The sequence below is a fragment of the Acinonyx jubatus genome, chromosome A2 (assembly GCF_027475565.1).
Source record: "Acinonyx jubatus isolate Ajub_Pintada_27869175 chromosome A2, VMU_Ajub_asm_v1.0, whole genome shotgun sequence".
In the NCBI taxonomy this organism is placed as follows: Eukaryota; Metazoa; Chordata; class Mammalia; order Carnivora; family Felidae; genus Acinonyx; species Acinonyx jubatus.
Window position 1 is genome coordinate 18,474,909 of NC_069383.1, and position 26,094 is coordinate 18,501,002.

The 26,094-nt window shown below is 39.3% G+C and overlaps 2 protein-coding genes across 13 annotated transcripts in view; both read right to left on the minus strand.

Moving 5' to 3' along the window:
- The window catches only part of AGBL3 (AGBL carboxypeptidase 3), a 71,289-nt gene extending 64,622 nt beyond the window's left edge, over positions 1-6,667 (minus strand). The window contains 5 exon segments of the mRNA XM_027075511.2: positions 1,452-1,637; positions 3,273-3,302; positions 4,133-4,193; positions 5,131-5,238; positions 6,171-6,667. Of these exon segments, the coding sequence (XP_026931312.1) occupies positions 1,452-1,637; positions 3,273-3,302; positions 4,133-4,193; positions 5,131-5,229 (376 nt within the window). The 5' untranslated portion in view covers positions 5,230-5,238; positions 6,171-6,667.
- A 9,649-nt stretch (positions 6,668-16,316) lies between these two features.
- Positions 16,317-26,094, minus strand: part of CALD1 (caldesmon 1) — a 186,489-nt gene continuing 176,711 nt past the window's right edge. For 8 of the 12 annotated variants that reach the window (XM_027075515.2, XM_027075514.2, XM_027075513.2 and 5 more), the window contains 2 exons: positions 21,370-21,450; positions 16,317-18,680 (listed from right to left, as the gene is read on the minus strand). In XM_027075515.2, the coding sequence (XP_026931316.1) occupies positions 18,672-18,680; positions 21,370-21,450 (90 nt within the window). In that variant the 3' untranslated portion in view covers positions 16,317-18,671. The remainder of the gene's footprint in view (positions 18,681-21,369; positions 21,451-26,094) is intronic. The other 4 variants (XM_027075517.2, XM_053218055.1, XM_053218054.1 and 1 more) reach the window with 1 other exon arrangement.

A 26,094-nucleotide genomic window follows, 5' to 3' on the forward strand; every position in this document is an offset into this window, starting at 1 on the left:
TCTCCATCAAATAATATAAAGAGAAAAGTTAGTTTATAGGAATGTGTAAGTAGCATCTAATTTAAGTAAGTGTAGACAATTATAGTAAGTATAGATGGTTTTTAATTTTACCCACCAGTGAATGTCTAATAATATCTCTACATGGCAATAATATTATTATAGCATTATAATATGCTATAATTAACACAAAGTGGAAAACAGTGGCAATGAGGAAGTGCTAATAGGAATGTTTCTATCATTTGTGTGTGAGAATTGGGAAGATAAGGCTGTAAGCCACTGAATGAAAACTAAATATGAGAATGCACACATACAGAAACATAAAAATATTCACTGAAATATGCACACTTCACGTCCATAAAACATACATTGAAGGAAAGAAGCAGAAAGTGGGAGAGGAGAGAAAAACGACAAAGGGGCACAAAGATAGAAAATAAGAAAGGAAGGGCAATGGCGAAAGGGAGAAAGGCAGAAGGTGAAGAGGATAAAGACACACAGGAGAAGGAAGATACTCAGTGTGGTGGTAGGGCAGGAGAGGAATGAGAAAGAGGTAGGGAGAAAAAAAGAGCAAGATTACACAGCCATCTGGCATACCCTCTGTCTGCAACCTCACTCTACATAAGAGTTTGAATGTGACTGGACCCGTCATGCTATTTGGAATTGTTGAGAATTACAAAACTCTGGCACATGTTTTAAGTTCCTCTTTTAAGCACATGTGGCTTAAAACTGAAATGCAAGTGCAAATGCACACCAGAGTTTGAAGATTTCATATGAAAAAAAAAAGAATGCAAAATATTTTGGATATATTTGGCTTAAATAAAATATATATTAAAACAATTTTTTTAATGTTAACTTTGAAAGAGAGAAAGCACTCAAGAGGGGAGGGGCAAAGAGAGAGGGAGACACAGAATCTGAAGCAGCTCCAGGCTCTGAGCTGTCAACACAGAGCTGGATGTGGGGCTCGAACTCATGGACTTAGGTCATGACCTGAGCCGAAGTTGGACACTTAATCGACTGAGCCGAGGCGCCCCTAAATTAAATATATTTTTTAAATCAATTTCACTTATTTATTTTCCTTAAAAAATATTTTTTATGTTTATTTTTGAGAGACAGAGACAGACTGTGAGTGGAGAAGGCAGAGAGAGAGAAAGAGGGAACACAGAATCTGAAGCAGGCTCATGCTCCAAGCTGTCAGCACAGAGCCCGATGTAGGGCTCGAACCCATGAGACATGAGATCATGACCTGAGCTGAAGTCGGACACTCAACCAACTGAGCCACCCAGGGGCCCCTTTTTCCTTTTTTAAAATGTGGCCACTAGAAAATTTTAAATGATACATACAGCTTATGTTATATTCCTGTTGGAACGCACTGTTCTAACACCATGAGTCTCCTCATTAAGTTTGGCAAAGTAAGTATGCTAATATTTGAATTCCAAAAGCATCTAGGAACATACCAATATGCTGGACTTTTTCATCAATGACCTCACAGTGGTACGGCCACCGTGTTGGACTCAGTGGACCAGAAGAAGAAACACCATACAAATCTCGTGGTTCACGAAGACGTGGCACCCATCTCCCTAGTTGATATTCCAACAGTATCTGGGTAGTCCGGGGGAAAAATGGGTCACCAACAGAGTTAGCTGAAAAAAGATTCAACACAATCATGAGTGATAAGAAGCAAAGCCCCAATTTCTATAATTTTTTAATACATTCCTTTTTCCCTCCCAATACCATTAATTTCTAAATATTTGTGGATATTATAATTCATGGCACTTAAAAAATAAAATTACTGGGGCACCTGGGTGGCTCAGTCGGTTAAGCTTCCAACGCATGATTTTGGCTCAGGTCATGATCTCATGGTTATGAGATGGAGACCTGAGTCGGCCTATGCTTAAGATTCTATCCCTCTCCTTCTGCCCATCCCTTGTTCCCTCTCTCTCTCTAAAAAATAAAAAAATAAATAAAAATTACTATTGAAATTTTGTAACAATTGATCTTTACAATAGCTAAAAAGTAGTTTTTGACCTCAGATACTATTATTTTATGCTAAATTCCGTGCTACTCCAAAAACATTTATTTCTCGCAATTATTCTAGCAAACTGTTTACTGCCGAGTCTTCTTAAACTTAATCACACTGAGGCAACGATTTGTCCACGATCATAATTCCTCACCGCCTACTGGAAGAATATTCTCAAGGGTTGCTAGTGAACTCTGTCACAAACTTTTCTCAGTGCTCATTCTAGGGTCACTGTGTGACACAACCCCAAAGCACATAATTCACAAAGAATACAACACAAGTAGGCAGCGCAGAGGCCCTGTCTCTTTCAATGGGATAACTGTGGGGCATCAATTTGATGTGGATAATCACCCCTCATGTACCTTGTCTTTTATGATGCTATACTTTCCTGTTTTCTCCCTTTCACATATTTCGTTTTCCATTTGTCTGACTCCTCTTGCTCTCCTACCTCTAAAATGTGGTTTTTTTACCCAGATTTAGTTTTGGGCTATTTTTGTACAATAACAGATATATCAAGCTGGACTAGATGTCAGACCAACTGAGTTCTATTCCACCACTTTGTTTCTATATGATTTTTCTTGGCTAATGCAGCCTCTCTGAACATAAATTTTACTATATGTAAATAAGGAATAATAATATTCCCTGCTACTTCTCAGGATTGTTATTTAGATCCATTTTTTCAACAGTTATTAAGCATCTAGTTTTTCATTATGTGAAGAGACCACATTTTGTCTAATTTACAGTATGACTCAAAAATGGCAAGGTAGCTATGAATTAGGAAATAAAACTAGATCAATATCTCATACTGCTCATGAGTGTAAATTATAGAGAAATTAAATACAAAATTCAAAGTATTTAGAGAAAACTTATATGATTATAATAATGACGTTGGGGTAGGGAAGGCCTCTGTAGCTTAAACAGATTTAAAAATAAAGAGCCACAAAGGAATAATGATAAACTTAACATCAAAATAATTCAAAGTCATGGAAGCAACATTAACAAAGGATTACTATAACAGGGAATTCATTATAAGAGGAAACAAATAGACAAGCATATGGAATAATTCTCAATTTCTTCAGCAATAAAGACGACACTGGTTAGTACAGTGAGTTACCTCCCTTTTTCCAACAGATTGGCAAAATTTTAAAAAGCAAAAAAGGGTGGCAAGATGTCCATAAACTAGTACTACAAATATTTTATGAGTATGGGCATAGATATGTGTGTAAGTGCAAAGAAAAAGGTCTAGAGGGATACATACCAATCTGAGAATAGTAGGTATCTCGAAAGACTTTTACGATAGAAAGAGAGAGAGAAAAGAAAAAAGAAAAGAATTAAGGCCTTATCTTCAATTTCAGATCCTCTGTGATAGATATGTGGATATTTAGAAGAAATATTTTATTTTAAAACTCTAAATGTATACATTTTTTAAAAATCAAGTATACACAAAGATTCCACATATATGTACTTTTGCAAGTGAATGACTTTATTAAAAAAACTCTGTACAAGCATACTTCATTTAAAAAAAGATGTATTGTAGGGGCGCCTGGGTGGCTCAGTCAGTTAAGCGTCTGACTTCGGCTCAGGTCATGATCTCACAGTTCGTGGGTTCAAGCCCCACATCGGGCTCTGTGCTGACAGCTAGGAGCCTGGAGCCTGTTTCAGATTCTGTGTCTCCCTCTCTCTCTGCCCCTCCCCCCACTCACGCTCTGCTCTGTCTCTGTGTCTCAAAAATAAATAAACATTAAAAAAATAAAAATGTACTTTAAAAACACTGTGTACTGTAACTCGAGTCATACTGTAAATTTAAGAGCTAATTATTTAAAGAAATGCCTATGTAAATCTTCATGTTAAGGGTAGTCCTTCATATTTATTCAGTTTCATTCAATATCAGGCTTACCTAAAACCTTCACAGTTTGAGCTCCAAAAGATTCTTATAAGAGTGGATACATTTTCTATCCTTATCCAGTATCAGAATACATTCCTATGTTATTCAATCTTTTTTTTCTAGTTTCTTCATTTTCTTCTTTTTCATGGACCTTGAATGAATTTTTCATTTGCTATTTATTCACTCAAGGTTTTATCATAAAGGGAAGGAAGAAAATATGGATAAGTTCAAACCTGTTAAAAGTGCACACTGGTGGATATCTTCACTTACAAATTTCATGAAGTTATCCTCATCCTAAAACAAAAAGAGTTTTAAAATATTCTTTTAAAATATTCTTTTAAAAACCAACAGCTTCCAAATCCAGAAAATTTTTACATCTATTTTAGTAGTGAGAATTGAGTGCCTCTTTTTAATCTTTAATAAATGAAAAAAATTAAAGGATTATTAGGGACTACCGGTCTCAAAGTGCCAAACACTTCAAATATCCTCAAACCTTCCAGCCTTTATCTTTCATCCTCCTTCTTTCATTGGGTAAGGTCAGATTAATGATTGCAGGGAGGGAATAAAGTTTAAAGATTCTTGGTAAACTTGGCAACCCAATTTAAACTATGAATAAAATTAAAAGAAAAGAAGCACAAAAAGCCATAGACTTAGAGGGTTAATAGGGAGCTTATTTTGGGACCTTAACTTAGATACATGGTAATTTATATTTTACTAAAATGTGAAGGAAATCTCTCAGAAATATGTACTAGAACCAGGCAAACTCTTTTGAAATACTGTGCTTTGTTTTTCCCTTTTTCTTCTTCCGTGTCCCTTTGTTACATCAGAGCCAAATTAAACCTATTATGGTGACAAACAGTAGATTTAGAACATAGGAGGCTGCAGTATTATGATACATATTATGATGTAACACAGACGTAAGTGAAGAAGAGTTATAAAAATAAAACCTTAGTAATGATTTTATACACACTTTTAAGTAAAACTCAGAAGAATCTTAGCCAAAATATTTTCTAAACAACAATACCAATCCAGGTTCTCTTTCTAGACAGGGCATACTGCACACAGCAATATCTTGGCTTTCAAATTATTTTCCAACTTCAGTGACAAGTGATTTAAACATCGAGTTGATTTTCACATCCAACTGATTTTGTAATATTTTTACCGGGAAATTTATATTTTATAACATAAGGTTTATCTGAAATTAAGTGGAATGAAGTTGAGAAAAACATACTGATTCATCTTCATCACTGATCGTTCTGTCTGAATAGTCTTCCTTTTCTGAATCTTCTGACATTTCTGGCAATATCTGGCTTGAAGTTTCTTTTATCATGTAGGTAGGCTGTAAAACAATTTCTAGGGAACTTATTTGACAGTTTTCTGTTTAAGTTGAAGGTGTTTATTACATTAAACGAGTACCCCAACCTTTTATTCAATTGTATTTAATTAACAGTGACAACAGGCTTCTCTAAAAGCTATATTAGGACACAGCTAGTTAGATATTCAATTTCAAAAAACTGAAGACATTTTCCATTTCCATGAAAAAGAGGCAAAATCACAAGGAAAGGCTAATCAAGTAAATAATGTATTGGAAAAAGAAATTTCCAGGCTACACAGCCAAATCATTCACATCCTGTATTCCCAATACCGCACAGTATAGTAAATTCGGAATGATCCTGAGGCATTTAAAAAGATCATGGATCAAAAATAAATAAATAAATAAATAAAGTAAAAATAAAAAAATAAAAAGATCATGGGTCAAAGGAAAATTATAGTTACTCAGGCAATGATATCTAACAGCATAGCTTAAAAAAATTTTTTCTGCTTTAGTTTTCAATTGACCAAAAGTTCAAATGACTACAACAGACTTTTCTCCTTAGATTTTGGTTACTATTCTGTAAGATACTGTCTCTGTTCTAATATTCTATTATTCTTACTTAAATCTCAATAGCTATCCGAAGGTTGTATTGGCGGTGACCACTACTCCTTCCATGCAAACATCCTCCCAAGTGGTTAAGACAACGGAATACCAAATTCCTTGCCAAGACTCTATTCTTTTTGAGAGACCAAAGGAATTTACCAATTTCGAATCTATTGGTTTATGCTCCTCTCTACAGAGAGCAAATAACTCATGCAATAGAGATGACACCTTCAGTATTAAGAGACTGAAGTTTCAGCCTGGGGGGATCGTCACAATTCCAAATTTGGAAAACGTGGCATAAATCCTGGCTCTATTTCCTAACATGAACATAGGAGGCACACCAACGTGCTGACCTGAGTAGTGAAACCTGAATTTCAGGAAAGCCACACACACACAGATTATCTAATGGGCGCTTCCTGTGTCTTCCACGGCTGAAGCAGACAAGGCAAAAGCAGGCGTTTCCACGCCCAGCCACGCAGGGCGGGTCTGCGGACAGGCACGGTGACTTTCTCAGCGGGAAGGACTTTTAAGCCCCAAGTTGTGTCTGCAAGGGGTGCCTCCCACGCTCACTTCTGGACCAGGCAGTGTGGGGAGGAGCTCATTTTCTGGGACGCGCGGTCTTTCCACGCGCGCTCACTTCCCGCAGGGGGCGGCCCGTCTGCGAAGTCTCTTCCTTCTGGGCCGCCTCGGCCGGGCCCTCGCCCCCGCCCCGAGTCCTCCGCCCAGGCCAGTCGTCCCGTCCCTGCGGGGCGCAGCCGTTCCGCCAGAGACACCTAGGGTCCAGCGTCTGGAAGGAACGCTGGGGTAGTTCAACAGCTCCAGCCACGCCCTTCACCGAGAGGCGAGGCCCTCCGTTTCCTGAGCAACGGGACCACCCTCGCGAGACTTCCGAGCGCCCTCGGGAATCACCTAGCGACCAGCGCCGAGAAGAGCCCACGCGGGATTTCGGCCAGAGGAAGGGGAGAGCCCAGAGGATGACGGGAACGAGGGGCCGAGGAGAGGGGGGCGGAGAGAGTCCCCAAGTGCGCTAGCGGGGAGCCCCCTACCTCGAGGGGGGGAAACTTAGGAGAGGAGAGGAGCGGGCAGCGATTTGTCCCTTCGCTTCTCCGCGTCGATTGTCCTTTAGCCAAGGAGGCAGTAGAACGTACTGGTTAAGACTTGAGCCTTGTTAGTCTTTATTTGCACCCACACAGAACTGCATTCTGCGCGATTGTGTGACTAGTAATCTTTATTCAGGAAACGAGACTTCTCTCTAAATACTTGGTAGAGGAGTGATAGATATACTAGGGTGAACTGTAAATTCTTCCCAGCTCAGAGATTCTTTAAGTATCATAATTGTTAGCAAACACATCGAGCACTTCGGACCTTCTGAGGCGCTACGCACATCACTTTACGTGCATGGTCTTTTCTAATTAAATGGGGTCTTTCCATAACAGTCTTAAGACATCCTGGTCCATAAGAGACTTGAAGACGTTATTCCTGAAATCACCTTGATTTCCCCCTGGTCTAAACCGTTGTCCCAGTGTAGCTGAAAAAAAGTCTTAAGATGTTTGGAAACATTTTTACTCTTTTTAAGTTCTTTTGGCTGGTATATTAATACGAGAAAAATAAGTTTAATTTCTTCCACATGGGCACCTTACATTGGCATGAGAGGCTCCAGGATGGGCACCTGAGGCTCATATGCCATCCTGAACTAAGGAGAGAGTGGAGTCTGGGGCGTCAAAGGGCAGGAAGACAATTCATAGGAAGATGGGAAGAGCAAATGTTTGGTAAACAAATGTTTACCTGCCTTTGCCACGCAGAGACAATGGGACACAGAGAGGAATTGAACATGCCCTGCCAAGCTCCCTCCAACTTACTACCCCTAGCGCATACTTTCTGCGGTTATCTCTGGTGATGGCTGTTTTCCTGGACCGGGCACTCTATAAAAAGCTGCTCCTGAGCCTTTGGGCCTACACTGTCTTCAGCTCAAAATAATCTGCGGGCCAAGTGGCATGCAGGTGGTGGATGCTTGCCCTGAACCCCATCAGGTGCCTTGTTGCACCTTGTTTTACGCCCTACGTATGTAACTAAAGGTGACGTGCGCAAAGAATATTTAAATACGGACTCTATTTTTCTGTTGGACTTTAGAGTCATGGTTGCAAGCCATTGAATGTCAGATAAACAAGGTGAAGAAGCCCCAAGAAATGGTCTAACCAGGGCACACAGGAAATTAAAGGCAGAGCAGCGACTTAAGTCTCATGATTTTTAGTCCAAATATTTACGTGATCATATTTCAAGTAATCCTATCGATGAACATTATTTTAGCGCATAAATAAATGTTGAGGAATTTTAAAAACTTTGAAAATCATAATCATTTATTCTTTCATTCATTCAACTAATTTTTATTGAAATCCCCCTACTAGTCAGGGATTGTTGCTGTGTGAGGCTGTTGCAGGAAACCAAACAGACATTCCTCATGGAGGTTATGGGAGAAGACAGGCAAACCAATTAAAAACACTCCCTCAGGTGATGATAACTGCTATGGAGAGAAATAAAAGCAGGGAAAAATAAAGAGCACTGGAAGTACTCTGGGTGGGTGGGCCTTGGTAGGGGTAGTGCTCTCTCTCTCTCTCTCTCTCTCTCTCTCTCTCTCTCTCATAAACTCCACACTCAACGTGGGGCTCAAACTCAGGACCATGAGATCAAGAGTCACATGCTCTGAGCCAGCCAGGTGTCCTAGGTAGCTCTTTCGATAGGGTGTCCAGGAAGCTTCTGTAACCAGGAGTCATGTGAGCAGAGACCAAAAGCAGAGGGATGAGCCGTACTGATGTCCAGAGAAGACCTTGCCAGGTAGGAAAAGTGGCGAGGACAAAGGCTCTGAGACAAGACAGGGTTAAGAATTACACTAGGCTGTCCTGTTGAGGTGAAACATAGCTGGAGCCAGTATCATTATCAGGAAAGAGGTTTCATTAGGGTTTCTTAAGTAAATTTTAAATGGTTTTAACTACCTGCTTCTTTTTAACTTTTTTTTTTTTTTTTTTTTTTTACTTTATTTCAGATGGTAGTATACAGTGAAATTCCTTAAGTAGAATGAAATTAAGGCCTGGAGTGAGCTTCTACTAAGGACGTTCTGTCGGCCTGAACTTTTGTTCCCGTTTCCTATAATCTTATCTTGAGAAGCTCACAGGGCGGACTCCTTATATAGACAACTTTGGCTTCTTGGCAAGGCAACTTTACTCCTGCACCAACTTCCCCTCCTCCTGTTTTCTGGTGAATTTATCTACTCTAAGCCTGCAGTATAAAAGGCACTATAACGATAGCAAGAAAAGAGGAAAAGAAAAACTAAAACAATACTCTAAAGAGCACAATTACTAGTGTGGGAATTAGGAGGAAAATTCTCTTTAGCAACATGCCCAAATGTAAGTTGTGTTAGGACTGTAACTTATTTTGTGTAAGTTTATCACTTTGAATTTGTTGAGCAGAGACTTAAATGCAGTGACTAGGGCAATCAGGAGGTATTTGTGACATCACAGAAGTTATCGGTTATATGGCTGTAAAGGTCTTGTCACAGTTTGGCTGAGGAAGCCATACTAAGTCCTGAGAGCCCTGGGGTGCTCAAGTACCCATCTTGGCTTTCCTCAGATGATCTGGGTTTAGAATGTCCTGCTATAGGGCCAAACTTCTCAAACTGTTTCCAAGCTCAAACCTTGAGATCCGTCCCAGGTGATTAACTAACCAAGACTCAGCTCAAGTGTCATCCCCATAGTGAAGTCCTTCCTAATCTCTCTATCATTGGTTCAGTTAGTTTGTATTATTAGTTTGTATAATGTGTCTAAATCTGGAGACTATAGTGAAGCATTATTCTCCTAAACACTTGGAAATGAGGCTAGTAAGAATGCCCCCTGCCTGCTCAACAAATCATGGATAGGATGAATCACCTCAAAAGAGAAGGAATGGTTCCCATGCTGAATGTGAAGTCTCAGGACAAAAACCATGAAATGGTTCCCCACACCCACACCCGATGATAACTGCCTCTGAACTGTGCAGTGGAGAAATCCCGTTTTCCACGGAGGATGTGTTGCCACAGTCCAAAACTTGCTAGCCACTTTCAGCTACTAAAACAGTTTCATTTTGGTATTTAAGATTTTTATTCTGACATTTAGTGTTAAGCACGTTTTAAATGTCAGTTTCAAACTGGAATCAAATCTTCCTCCTCCTCACCCTCCTCCCCCCCCCCCCCCCCCCCAGCCCTGGCAGCCTAGATCTATCCCTACCTCTGATGTCTTGGGAAGTGGGAATGAGTTGGTGTTTTCCTATTTACATTCATCCTGGCTTCCTTCCACGTGCCAGGTCCTTGTGTTAGGATGAGCAGGGGCTGGGGAGGGAGAGGGCAAATGTCTCTAACTGGGCCCAATTGCAGTCTACACAGTTGGTCTCAAGTGCTGTTCTTGCTCTTTGTGGGCTCCATGAGGTTGGTGACTCTGACGTGCCCCCTAACGAGAGGCTTTCTTCAAGGCACACTCCAAGGCAGTAACAATCTCTTGTGAGAGACGGTGGGGAATAGAGATTAGGAGCGTGGGCTCAGGAGCCAACTGCCTGGGGTCAAATATTCTGCCACTTAATAGCTGTATGATCTTGAGCAAATTCTTTACCTTCTCTGTGCCTCAATTTATTTACATGTAGGGTGAGGATAATAAAGTACAGAAAGAAGGTCCCCTACCTACGATGGTTCAACTTATGATTTTTATTTGAATCTTTTCCTGGGTTAGCCATATGCAGGATGGTCCTCTCTCATGATGCTGGGCAGTGGCAGGGAGCCACAGCTCTCAGTCAGCCACAAAGTCATGAGGATCAACAATCAATATACTTACAACCTATTCTGTCCCCATTCAACCATCTTGTTTTTCACTTTCAGTACAATAGTCAGTAAATCACAAGAGATATCCAATGCTTTGTTATCAAATAGGCTTTGTGTTATGTAATTTGCCCAGCTGTAGGCTGATATAAATGTAGACTTATACATGTTTAAGGTAGGCTAGTCTAAGCAATGATGTTTGACGGGTTAGGTGTGTTAAATGCATTTTCAACCTAGGATATTTTCAACTTACGGTGGGTTTGTTGGGATGTAACCCTATCATAAATGAAGAGAGATCTGTGGCGCCTATCCTGTAGGGTTGTTGTGAGGCTTAGATGAGTGAATAACATGTAAAGTGCTTAGAAAGTACCTGGAACATGGTAAGGACCCAATAAATGTAAGCTGTCATTATCATTTGACCAATGGACCTCCAATTGGTGACAATGATACCATATCACTCTGATACTTGGGCATCTACTTGCCTTGTTGTGATGATCCCTACATGATGAAAGAGTGTCACCACTGACCCAGTGTCATCTTCACAAGCAGCTCTAGGACTGGTGGGCACATATGGGACCTATCCGTCTTCTGTACACTGGCACAGTGCTGTCCTATCTAGCTGGTTCTTTTCAATTCCCTGTTCTGTGAGCTCAGGTAGCATAGAGACAAATTAGCCAACTCCTGGCTAGGCAGCCATCCAACAGGAAGCAAAATGCCAGCCTCCCCTTCAGTCAGACACGTCTAGTCTTTAGTGATTCTCTTGGAAGCCCCCTCCCTTGGAAATAGCACCTCAGTTCACAGAAAAATAATGCTGGTCACAGGAGCCTAGGGTTCCCATAAAGGCAATTTCTCATTGCAAACGAGTGCACTGCCATTCTGACTTTATATAGTATACTGGGTTTCTGAGCTTGGCTAATTTACTGGTACAGCCACAAAAGAAGAGAAATAGATTCCTTCTCTGGATGCTGACCAAATCGTTTTTTCAGGCTGTAAAGCTTAATAGCAGAGCTTGAACTGAAGCATGTTAATGTCACCCAGTTAGCCTTCTTAGGAGCAGCTGGCCACCTTTGTCCCAGAAGTACCCTTTTGAGTTTCTTTTAGACAACTCTGTCCTCTGGGCCTCTGTCTTAACCTACCCCTGTCATAACGTCAACACATTATTGCATTTTATCTATTCATTTCTGTTTCCTACTACTTAATATCAAAGCCCCTTAAGGGCAGGGGCTAGGCCTTTAGTTATCTTTGTACGTCTAGTGCCTAATGTTGACTAACATTTGTAGGTCTTCAATGAATATGTATAAAAATTTTGCTGAGTGTTTAGCATGTGAAAGGTGTAGTGCTAAGAACTAAGGGTGCTGTAAGATCTGGGGATTGTCAATGAGGAAAATACGCTCTGGTTGAGCCAGCAGGATCCATCTTGAGTTGAGGATTCTTCTGCTGTACAACTGTAACACTTGGTATAAATCTCTGCTTAGGACTCACCAAACTGTAATGTCAACATGTAGCTTTCTCTAATAGTCTCTGAGCCTTTGGAAGGGAAGGTCTGAGCTTCCCCTTTGCATTCTGATTGTCTAGTCCAGTGCCTAATGTTCACAAGGCAGGCGCTCTACAGGGGGTATTAAATAGCTAACCAGAATAAAGGTTCAGATAACAGTGGGTGTGCTGAGGTCATAGGGTAACTTTTTCAGATGAAGTGGACTCAAGCTTGGTTTCAGTGAACTTACAAAGGGAAAGAAATAAGGCTGATATGTTAGATAAGGGACAATACGAGAACACAGATCAGAATGTACAGAGCATCTTCTGGAGAGATTTGGGTAAAAATATTCAGCAAGTAATTGGAAAACATAGGCCTGATGGGCATGAGGGATGTCAGTTTCCAAGATGTATTCTTGGGAAAATTGGAATCGGTCTGGCAAAGAGGGTTGGTTTTCAGTGTGATCCTTGGGACCTGAAGAGCATTAGCATCATGTGAGAATTTGTCAGAAATGCCAATCCTCACACCTGAATCAGAAACTCTGAGGTGGTGCAATCTGTGCTCTAACAAGCCATCCAGATGACCCTGATGCACCCTGAAGTTTGAGAAAAACTAGCATAGGGGGTTAAGAGTGTGGACTCTGGAGCCAGAATACTTAGCCATATGGCTGTGGGCAAGTTATTAATCTCTCTGGGTCTCAGTTTCCTTATAGAATGGAGATAATAAATGGCACCTATGTTCTAAGGTTGATGTAAGGATTGACAGTTCATACATAAAGTGTTCTATCATAGCAAGTGATCTGATTCTGTTGTTTTTAGTGAGAATCTTTGGAGCACACATTCCCACACAGAGCCTAGGGTGAGAGACCTTGCTACTTGAAATGTGTTCCCCAATGCAGCAGCCACAGCCACTGCAGCATCACCTGGGAACCTATTAGAAATGCAGAATCTCAGGCCCTCCCCACTCCTATTGTATCAGAATCTGCATTTTACAAATAGGTATTTGAATAGCAAAGCAGTATTCTACAACTCAGCTCTAGACCTACTAAATAAGAATCTCCTGGGACTGGAAACTACATATTTCCATGATTTCTACCATTGATTCTGATGTTTACCAAGGATTTAGAAACCCCAGTGCACTTAGGACAGCTGATTTCCATCATTTGAAAAAACTCAAAGCACCTGTGATGCTACACTTGGCAGGCATCAGATGTACAAAAGACAGTATTTGTTCTAAGAAAAGTAGGTTTGTGTGGAAGAATGCTAGGTAAGGCTAAAAACTAGCTAAGAAATTAATCTTGTGTTCTGTATGACTATAGTTCTTTCACATAATTTTTATGTTAGTACATTCCATATGAGTTTATTGAATGAATCTTCTTTATCCAGCCAGAATTGACCAGTTGGGCCTTCTACAACATATTTTAATGAGACAGTTTTGGGTAATCATATTTCAACGTAGCAAAAGCCAACATCACTAAAAGCATGTCTTGGTAAAACTCTGCTATTAAATCCGCATTGAGTTAAGCAAGAGGCCAGCCATCTTCATGGAGCTGAAACGCAGGGCTGAGATGACAAAGTAATTATAGGTCTGGGAACAAAAATGTTATTAAACAAATAAACCTCTCAGAAGTCTAAAAACTCTAAGACTTGTCAAGTCTAAAACTTGACAGCAGTACATCCAGAAGAGAGTTTATAAATTAGGTTGCTCATGAAATCACCATATCACTTATCAAACTCCATTATGTGTGGTGCACTGGGTATATTTTTGGGGGTACCAAAGAATATAAGGCAAATACTTTTCTTTTATTACCCCCCGCTGAAATATTTTCTCCCCTCTCTAAACAGTGACAATCATGTACTACACAATTCTTTGACAGTTATGTCCTAGAACCTTGTGATATTTTCTCTTAAATTCTTGAATTGTTACTCAATATTTTGTAACTTTTAATATCTATCACCTATCATTTATCTCCCCACTAGAATAATACAGTTGTTCCCCAAAAGTAGGAAGGTGGCAATCTGTGTAAGGACCAGATTATTTCTTTTTTTTTTTTTTTTAATTTTTTTTTTCAGCGTTTATTTATTTTTTTGGGGACAGAGAGAGACAGAGCATGAACAGAGGAGGGGCAGAGAGAGAGGGAGACACAGAATCGGAAACAGGCTCCAGGCTCTGAGCCATCAGCCCAGAGCCTGACGCGGGGCTCGAACTCACGGACCGCGAGATCGTGACCTGGCTGAAGTCGGACGCTTAACCGACTACGCCACCCAGGCGCCCCAGGACCAGATTATTTCAAGCTCACCCTTACTTTCAGGAGGCAGCTCTCTGTAGACCCATAAGTGGGAAGTAGTTTCACAAGTCCTCATCTTTGACAGAATATTCTTTTTTTCTTTTGGCCCCACTGGATTGCCAAAAGTCTACCTCAGCCTTTTAGCTGCCTCTTGTAGATCACTGTATGCTCTGAAGCAGAGGTAGCCCTGGCATAAAGGCAAGAGAGAAAAAGTGCATCGAACAGGCAGCACATAACTAAGATACTATTTGAGTGAGAAAATATCACATTAAATATAAAAGGACTAAATATTTCAGGTAAAACTCAAAGATAATCAGACTAGACTAAAGCCTGAACCCAAACCATATGATTTTTAAAGACATGCATCTAAAACTAAAGGCTACACAAAGGCTGAAAGTAAAGGGGTGGGAAAAGTTACGTCATGCAAGTGTTAACCAAAAGAAAGCCACTGTAGCAATATTAAGAATAGAAAACATAAACTTTAAGGCAAAAATCTTCACTACGCAGAGTGTTACTTCATAATGTTAAAATATTCAATTAACCAGAAAGACACAACGATTCTAGATTTGCACATGCACCTAAAACATTATCTTAAAATATGGAAAGCAAAGTTAACAAAATTACAAGGAAAAAATAGACAAATCCACAATCAAATGGGGAGATTTTCACATGCCTTTCTCAATAGTAGATATGGAACAAAAAAAAATCAGTAAGGATATAGAATGTTGGACAACATGATTAATAAGCTTGACACAAATAGAGCACTTAAGTCAAGACCTTGTTAGGTCATTTCCTTGGTCCTATGGAAGAACACGTATTTAGGGTTATGAGATTTTTAAAAATCCACTCTTCTATTTGGAGCACACGTGGAAGCAAGGGTATGAAAAAACCCTATAATACAGATCTGTTTCTACAACAGACTCTTTAAATTTATAATCTGACTATGCACGTTGTAAAATTAAATTCCGTCCATTCCTAATCCTATTAGTTTGGCACCAATACCAGACTGTATTCTTCTCATTATTTAATTTTGTGAATGGGCTTTGATGACAATTACCTTGTTGTCTTTTTTTTTCTTATAGTTAACATACAGTAGTATATTGGTTTCAGATGTACAATATAGCAATTCAACAATTCTATTCAACACCTTGTGCTCATTTCACAGTAAGTGTACTCTTAGTCCCCTTCAACTATTTCACCTACACTCCTAGCCACCTCCCCTCTGGTAACCATTAAAACTGATTGCCCTTCTTGTTAGGACGTAGAAGTAAAAAGTACTAATTATTTTTTAAGTTGCAGTAACTTGGCTAATTCTGTCCAATCTTATGGGCAAGATTTAGAGGCCTGTTCAGGAATTCTGGGCTCACAATTTAAACCTTTATGAAAAGAACCTCATATATGCCAACAGTGTTACATACATATGGAAAATTACTCTGAAAAAAATCTTTGGATTTAAATGTAATTGTCAGTGCATTGCAAATAGTAAGTATTCTACAAACGAAGGGTATATATTAAATGGCCATTTCTACTATAAAAGGTACTACCTTTGGGGAACCAGTACTCCCATCTTAGGAAGAAGAGGGTGGTGTATGACAAGATGGGGAATGAGGGAGGATGGGGGAAGATTTGATAATTTTTTTGGAAGGAGAATTTTTTTAATCCCTCTTTCAACCTTTTCTATACATATTTGATCCGTGTCCATATCAGAGCAATTTTCACTATTTTATTATAACATTGCCTGTAATAAGAATTACTTTAAAAATATGAAGTGGCTTTTCTTTTTTAAAGAGTGAAACCAAGACTCAATCTGAAATATACATTTTGCTATACCACCATCTTTGTTAAAACAGATACAACTCTTATTTGTAATCAATATAGTACATAAAAATACACAAGGCAAAGACATTTGGAGGAATTCCATTTATTGTGGATGCATTTTCACAATATATATTTATTGCAGCGATCAATTATCAGTGAAAAATATCAAGTGTTTATAAAATTTTTAGGAATGGCAGATTCACAGAACATGCTAGTCACCTTGCAGTCTTACTTCTTAAAGATAACAAAGAGAACTGTAATCAAACAAGTAAACAAGGAATTTATTTTTCAAAAGATTAAATCCAAACTGAACAAAGTTCTACCCTAAAACTTATTCCATCCAGTATTGGAATAAAAGTCAGGATCGATATATTCTCTTCTCAACTTTAGACTTTCTAGAAAAAATATATAATAGTGATCAAGAGAAGCTCTTATTCAAAAGTACAACAAAGCAATGTTACCTCACCATCGGCCTTAATTCAAACTTTGATCCATTTCACTCCAATTATGGGAGTTGGTGCTAAATTAGGCACTGCATGTGAATTCTAGTTCATTTTATCATAGACTCATGTCTACTCTGTCATAGGGGCATGACCTGTGCAATCCTTGTGGCTTTCCTTCCTTTGGCCCAGGTGTGCTACAGCTACAGGATTCAACAGCTCTTTACTGGTTTACGAGGAAAACAGACTTTGAAAGGCAGTGGTCACTTCTCATGCCAGCCTTGCCCTGGCAAGTTCTTCCAGGGCAATACCATAGATTAGAAAAGAGGCATTTGCGAGGCTCCCTCATTGTGGCAGGAATTGAGACTAAGACAATTTTGGTTAAGTCAAATGAGGTATAAGTTTATAGAATTACACTGTATGTATATCTCTACGCTAGAACGTATTGCCAAGACACTGGAGTACTCTTTTGTCATCCATTGTGAAGAATAGATGAACACTTACAAGCTAAAATAAGATCTGATATCTAGATTGTGTGTGTAAAATGTAAAAATGACAAGTCAATAGACTTGGGGGTAAAAGGTAAAACTAATAAAAGGTACACAGAGTTTTTCAAAATTCAACATGTTATCAACTTATGACAAGTACCAATGACTAAAAAAAATAGGAAAGTTTAATTTAAAAGGCATTTCAGTCCGTTAAGAATGGAAGTACTGTCATGACTCCTAAATATTGGCTCTTGCTCACTTTTCTTCTCTGCTTCCAGACATTAGCCAATGTTGGTCATAATATATCCATATGTAGAATTCCAATCTGTACAATTTGCAACTAAAATTCTTGCCTTTAAATTTTAGAGAAGGAGAGACCTCATTTGTCATCTAAGCCAACCTACTGCGGACTTGATATTAAGAATAGAATACAGTTCTGAGCAAGCTTTGAGTTTGACCCAGATGGTAGATTTAGTACAATTCACACTGGACTTCAAGATTGCTTTTAATTATAAACTAAATACTATGTTTTATAGAAAATGCCAACTCATTTTGACACTTCTAATCTCTCTTTTCTTCTTACAGGTTAGCGGGCATTGGAAACATATCAATACCTATTCTGCCATGTCTCTATTGGCAAATATGAAATATTAATATAATATTGTGATCTTTAGTTTTTAAAAAGCTGTGATATTGGCTAGTTACAAGGACATACTGCTAAATATAATAGTCTAGCACATAAAAAAGCTTTCTACCATTAGTGTGTTTGTATATGTGTATGCACATACATACATGATCAGGTCATCTAAAATGTGGTTCGCTATCACTACCAAAGAAATCCACAAAGCAACCAACCTAAAGAATCAGTACCAATGTCAGCTAACATCATAAACCAATTTAGATATTCATCAGCATGAAAAAAGTAATACCTTAACAGTACATCTTTTTTTTTTTTAAAAGACATTTTTTTAAAGATTATTGTAGTATCTCAAATCTGAAACGGGTTACTTTCAGAAAGTGTTACAATTGCCCACTGAGATAATTTCTTCCATGCTTTATTCTAAAGTGCAGAAATAACATGACTTCTGTATTTAAAATTAAAAAAAAAACCAAAACGAAACCACTATGGTTCGTTTTTCTGGACACTGCACACATTCCTCAGGCAATTTTCAACTTGAATCTCCTTTTGTTGACTTCTGACGTGGTTGGTATCACTGTTCAGACACAGAGTTATGATGATCAGTAGGAAAGTCTCTATTTCACAGCATGGGTTTCTTTAGAAACAGGCTCCTGTGCAAAGGCAGTACTTTACCATGAACACCTCTAGACTGTGATTATTAAATATAGTGATAATATACATGGGTTTACTGGGATAATGAAAAATAAAACAAAAGGAAATGAACTCAATTTAGTAAATCAACATAAATATAAAACAGAGCAAACTAGCCCTCTTCAACTGAGCTGGTCCAGCATCTTGAAGCGGCTACTTTGGGTTCTTTCTTGAATTGTCTCAAACCTGCTAAGAGAGGAGAGCTTTAAATCCAGAAGCCGTGGTGTTTCAGCGAGACGTTTTGTGTCAGAAGAAGAAAAAATAACTGTAATATGGCAGGAATAAATATTTATGAAAGGGGGGATTATTGCTGGTATTCTAGTCAAATATGTTCCTCATCTTCGAGTCTACCTTCTCTTCTGTTGATTTTTTTACTTTCTTCTTTCTTTCTTCTTTATATTTCCCCTTCCCTATCTTGGTTTTTAGCCTTGTTTGTGACATTCATAGTCAAGGAGTTTTTTTTTTTTTTAAACTCCACTTGAAGGGCCAGGAATCTGTAGTGTGTTTTCCAGAACAGGCACACGTGACTGAATGGCTCAGTCTTGGCCACGTCAAGGACAATGGAGAAGTGGAATGTGTTATTTTTTATTTCTTCCCTTCTATTCTTTTTTTAAATATATTTTTTTAGTGTTTATTTATTTTTGAGAGAGAGAGAAAGAGCGAGACAGAGCATGAGCAGGTGAGGGGCAGAGAGAGGGAGATACAGACTCTGAAGCAGGCTCCAGACTCTGAGCTGTCAGCACAGAGCCTGATGCAGGGCTCGAACTCATGAACCATGAGATCATGATCTGAGCTGAAGTTGGACATTAAACTGACTGAGCCACCCAGGCACCCCTCTTCCTTTCTGTTCTTAACACCTCTACCCTCGAAACTTATCTGGCCCTTACTAAAAGTCCTTACTGATGTAGCCACAACTATTAGTGCTGTGAATCTGCATTTTCAAATGAGTACTTCCATTTCAAAGGAATGACTGCATGACATGTAGTGAGCTTGACATTTTGGAGCAAAGAAGCCATCTATTCTGCTACCGCATAAACCCATCTCTGGGCCTCATGGTTTTATTAATATTATTATTATTACTATCATCATTACTACTGTACAGAGACTTTTGTGTTATAGACTGAGGGGAAGGGGGCACTCACCCTGTCACCTTCCCACCTGTACCACCATGTTGCATAATTCCAAGGAGTACTGTTTATGTTGTATTGAACACGAGTGGAGTTCTCTTGAGTTTTACCATTCCAGATTATATCTGTACTCCACTTTCCAGAACCCTGGCTCAGAGGAATGTTATCCTCTGGAGAGGCTCCATTAAACTGGTACTGATGGGTTACAGACAGCTGGTACCCTCTACTAAGAAATCCAACTACATACACATTTGGACCGCCACTTCTGAGATGCTAGAGGGGCCATAATGGCTTAAGTCAACAAAAGTTCATTCTGTGCCTGAAAAAAGAAACTAATAAATGATCCCCCTACCCTCCTCCACCAGGAGAAAATTGAGCAAAGAACTTTAAAACTTTATATTTTCTGCTAAATATGCAATCTTCAAAAGCAAGCAGCATGCGTAATGGTTAAGAATGTAGGCTCAGACCAGATTGCCTCAGTTTCAATGCAGGCTTTGCTAGCTTATTTGCTGTGTGGCTTTGGGAAAGTTCATCTCTCTGTGCTTTGTTTTCCTCAGCTCTAAATGGAAGTAATAATAAAACCCACTTCACAGGGTAGTTGAGATAATGTAGCTTAAGAAAGTAGAACAGTCCCTTGCATAGAGCAGACACTCAGAAAGCGTTAGTGGTTTGTAGTGGTGATAATTATTACTAGGTACTTCTAATATATTCAGCCATGACTTAGAAAACTTGTTTAAAACTCACCATAAGTAGAGAGACTGGGCTAGTGGATTTTATTGGAATGTAAGAGCAATTAATAACTGATCAAGAGACGGAACAACACACTTAGGCAGCTGTGCCAGACTTAGGAGCCTGTAGAAGGTAGGGAAGGGGAAGTGATTCTCTCACTTGAGAAACTGTAGAAATCCTCTGGTTGCCTTTGAGGTGTTCCTCGTTCTGGGTTTGCTAGAAAAGTGCTTCTAAATTGACCCATAAGCACACTGTTCTAATTCTGTTTATTAGTGGCTCTCTGATTTCTCTCTTTTCAATTTTTCCTCTATTAAAAAGAGAAGACTGGGCTTGTTGCTTGAATTGGGGAAGGGCTACAATTAGAAGTTGAATTGGCTGGACAACAAGGGGTCTTATTTTCAGTCGGTGCATCATTTAGATATTGTCCAGAGCCTCCTGTGTGAAGAATGAGCATAGCCTTTGACCAGAAGACCCTCCCTACCCCCAAAAAAAGACAAATCCAAGCACTCTTAACTATAAGTTTTCATAGGGTAGCAAGTTTTGCCTAACTTTTAAATACTATTTTAACTTTTTGCCATAGCAACCTTAGGTCGTAGGCTGCTGGCAAGGTAATAGTTCCAGAAAGCAGCTTTGGAGCCATTCACGGAGAAAGACGTTTTTCCCCAGGTGATCTTCAAATGCCTGTGGCTCCAAGCCTGGACCGTGTAAGGAAGTTACAGACCATGCTTATATGACACGACCTCTGTAGTCAACACTCCTAACACTGTGGCATTTCTAGAATGTCTTGCTGGGAACTACCCTACGAGTTTGGACTATTTATGTTGGATGACTGACAAGCCTACAATTCTGAAGGCTCTGTGAACTTTGCCTTTCACTGTACCATATATAAATTTTTAGAAGGTGATTGTTACCCAGACAAGGCTCTGTGGATCTGTGATATGTCTCATTTGACCCTGGGACATCATACTGCAGCACACAGCAGGAAAAGAACCTATGAAAAACAAATCTTCCCAGAAAATTACCTTAGTGGGAGAAGTGACCTTATCCACAGATTGCTTTTCCCAGAGGTTCCGCTTGCCAGATACGTCTCCTGGCCTCAAATCCTAATGAAGGAAAAGCAGAGAAAATTGGTAGGGTGGCCATTTATATTTTCTGACCAGGTCTAAATAAGTCACCACGTCTGTTATTTGTTTGAATCAAGTTCTTGTTTAATACACTTTATCCTAGTGATATGAAATGGATGGAATCAAAAGGATCATTAGCCACAGTCTGGTTTTACATAGACCTTGATCTATGTTATGACACGAGAATGGGCTAGAATTATCCAGCATTTAGTTCCTATCCTCAACCAAGGGCTTACTGTTAACGGGTCAGTAGAATTGGAATAAAAGCATATTTAAAATAATGTAGCCTATTTTTAACTTTTCACGCTCTTACAAGTGAACAGAACATACGTTAGCTTTAAGTAATTCTTTTGAGGTTGTGTAAGCGTTTCACCTCTTGCAGATTACCTTTTCTTTCAGCGTTCTGCCTGTATCCCTGAACTCTTAGGACTTTAGTACATTCCAGCCTAACTTCTAGATGACGATATTCCATTTCTTTGCCTGAGGACCTTCTCTGGCTACAGATGCCCACTTTGCCCACCCAGGAGGGAGGCTGGAAGTTCAGAGAGTTAACAACCCCAGGAGCAGTCCTCAATCACTCACCGATGAGACTTGGTGCGAGAATATTTTTCAGGCTCACTCATGCCTCATGTAGGGGTAACTCTGAAGCATGTGTTTTATGTTGGGTTGCCCCAGTGGGATTAAGTTTTTATAGCCCATGTGCTTAATAACATTATTGGTTACCTGCTTTTCCCTGACTCACTTCCTACAGTGTTTTCTTCACCTCCCAAGTAAACTACCCGCACTATCTTAGGGTCTGCTTCTGGGCAGCTCAAACTAAAATGCTTTTCTAATTGCACTTTCTTCAGACTCCAGTCATTTCGTGTTTCCTGAGGAGTAGGTGGGTAATTCAGAAGTGTATCAGTAGGACCTAGCTCCATGAAAGTAAACATTTGCCATAAATTGTACCCATAAGAGAAAATCGAGCTGATGACATATGTGAAAACATGTGGAAATCTTGGGAAGAAAACACTAAAATACACTTGATAACAGTTACATAGCTTTGATTCGTTATTTACTACCTCATAATTAATTTGGTTTGGATAAGGGTCCAAATTTCTGTTTCCATTTACTTTTCTTCCAGCATTTGCTTATGCTAGTACTTGGCAAAGGTAGTTTGGAGAAAAGAAATGTGTTTTACCAAAATAGTAATGTTTATTTTGGCAAGCCCTTTTCTCATTAGGAAGGCAAAGCTAATAGCAATTGCATTTATCCACAGACACTGGTCTAAATGGACATATTTTTGACAGATACTATTGAAATCCCGACACTAAAAATGCACTGGTTAAATGGTACCATGTGAAGCATTTCAGATTTACCTTAATCTTACTGAGTTTCTGGATTTCCGTTGTGGCTGGGATTCCTGATATTCTAGGAGAGAGTTATACCTATTTAACTTGGAACCAGTAAGCAACAAATCAGATTGTTTTTGAAGAATTCCACTACCTTTGCCAATGTAGCTAGGAGCTGCCAAATTGTCTGGACGACTGAAAATTTGGGAAACTATAATTAGGAACATACTAATGGAAGCTCTGGAAAGGGGCTGTTATTACTTTATTTATTTGATTCATATAAAACAATTGTTATTCTTTCACATGAATGTTCTTCTACAGAAGACGGTGAAGTGTATTTCCCTTAAATCCTGCCTATGAATCTTTTGAGAGCACTTAAAGAGTTTAAAGAGTCCATTTTAAGAAAATATTAACATCCAAGTGGTAAGTTGGCATTTTAAATCAAAAGGGAAATATAAATGAAATTACCTGACCAGACTACATTTTAGAGAAAGACCCACTCCGGAAGAAGAGGGAGAAATGAAGCAGGAGAAGCAGGTTTCCAATCAACCAGAGATCAGAGAATGAAGAAGAGAATTCAGCTGAGAAAGACACATTGTTGTTTTCTTTTTTTTTTAAACAAAAAGAAAGACAAATTAGCACTTAAATTGCTATACATAACATGTAGTTTAGACACAAAGAACAGTCAAACCAGATAAAACAGACATACTCAGAACTGGATTCCGTTTACAAAGTTACCCCGAAATCCTGGGAATTCTACCCACAAACAGCAGTAGATGTCCCAGTAAAGAATCAGGTATAAATCAATGTTTGATTTTGAATAAGTTAAATTTCAGGGACCCTAAGTAATATTGATTTGATGAGCTACTTTGAACACTTTTAATTTTTAGCATATATGAATATTATTACATAGCCAGTGGTGTTTCCCTTTGGGGAATTCTTGAGCAAGACACTAATCCTTGGATTACTCCCTTCCTTCTTGAGGTTTCCCTGGGTGAGGACTGCTTTGGTGAAAGAATTTCCCTCTGATTTTTCCTTACTGTCCACATGCCACACATCTGTCAAAACAAAGCCAGGCTGTCCCGTCCACCCATGAATACTGGGGAACATAAACAAGGGGCTGAAGAGAAACCACTTCTGATCGCAAATCAGAAGGCCCCTTCAAAGGTCTCCTATTTGCTGTTGTCTTAGGTAATCTTCTGACATCCTGGGTTCAGGGTCAGGCTGCCCAGAGTCCCAAGGGTGTCAAACTCAGATGCCTGCCATGAAGGACCAGGCTGGAAATACAAATGCCTGCAGAGGCCTGGTGCAGAACAACGACAACAACAACAACGACGACGACGACGATAACAACAACAACAGAGAATCGACAAATTCAAGATTGCCTGCCTCTACACCTGAAACGTGTTCAAATTACAATTTTAAAAAGGGGAATAAAACACGACGGCCCCAAACTACACAGATCTTAGCTGCAGGCCACCAGTATGAGACCACCTGGACAAGGCCTGGATCAGATCCTTGCTTGATCTGTCTTTCTAAGCTGCTTTCCTGGACTTAACCTTTTCCTGACCAGTTTTATGCATCTGCTGAATCCTTCCAGCACTTTCTGCATTTCAGAAATTTCATCTCTCCTGGATCCATAGTGTTGCTGACTTACTTTCCTGCCTTGCTGGGCTCCAAGTCATGTCGTTCCCCAGAGACTGCCCTGTTGCTTATTCAGATTTTGGCATAGCGCTGTGTCTACTACGCCAGGGATGTGCACAAAGCTTAAATTGCTTATCAAGCATACTCAAACTGGCTTTTATTTATAACATCACTTACATGTGTTTTCTTCCGATGTGACCTTCATTCAGGAAGCCACACTAGTCTACAAAATCCAATGGGACATAGGAAAAAAGCGGTCACCACAAGCTATACTAATTGCCACATTCTTCTTTCCTTTTCCTCTCCATCCTCTAGGAGATGGTCTAGCAAATTGCTTACTAAATCATAGGTAAGGCAGGCAATGATTTTGTAATTTCCCTGTAATACCTTTTGGTCCTGCCAGAAAATGGGTTTTTTTGGTGGAAACCTTGACACAGTTATTATATCTGTTGTAATAATAACTAAGTTAAATCTCTTAACCGTCCCATTAGGATGACACAGATGATGATAGATGTATCAGTTAAGGTACTGCTAAAAGAGTATGGGTCAAGTCCTGGGCTGAATACAGGAGTATAATATGATATAGAAATGAAACAGATTGCAAATACTGTAAATGTGAAAAAGTGACCATCTCCTCTAGCAACGTGCCATACTCATCGAAGAAGAAAACATACACCTTCTCTCTTTATCCTTGCTTGTGAGATCTTCAGTGGGTCCATGAACTTTCTGAATTTGTATCAAATGCAGGTTTGTGGGGACAGGGTCCTTAGATCTCATTAGGTTTTCAAAGAGATCCCCAATTCAGAAAGGCTAATAATCATTAGCCTGGAACTTATATAACTTATATAAATTATATAAATTACCATTTAAAAAAGGAATTTCTACTCTTTTTTTTTTTTTTTTTAGTGTTTATTTATTTTTGAGAGACAGAGAGAGACAAGAACAGGAGTGGGGGGAGGGGAGCAGAGAGAGAGGAAGACACAGAATCCTAAGTAGGCTCCAGGCTCTGAGCTGTCACCACAGAGCCTGACATGGGGTTCCAACCCACGAACCATGAGATCATGACCTGACCCGAAGTTGGATGCTCAACCAACTGAGCCACCCAGACGCCCCCAAAAGTAATTTCTACTCTTTATGTCACCTTGGGTGCTGGGGAAATTTGAGACACTTAAGAGAACATACCTCTTGGGTATGATCTCTCACTTAAACTGTCTCCAATTATAGGCCCCCTTTCCTGTATCTACTGGGAAGGCGGAAGAGATGTTTTTTCCAATATATAAAGACTTTCCAATTGTAACTTGGGTTTACATTAAGTTTTATACCTCCTGTGAGTCCTAATGCAAAAAATCTTGGGCTGAATACTAATTAGATGACTATAGGGAGTTGCATCCATAGAAGATATGGAAATATTTCTATTTTTTCTTTTTTAAGTTGGAAAAGTGATAAACTTTACTGACTTTGGAGACTAAACGTGGAGCCAATGGATGAAATCAAATGGTCAACAACGCAGAGACCATGATTTAGAATGCTTTTCTTCTACCTCTGGCTTAGAGTGGTTGTGACAAGGCAGTCTCTGCTCCCTTGGGCACCAACAAAGGCATAAAAGCAATCTAACAGAGAAAACCCACTAATATTTGGTAGGGAGCTT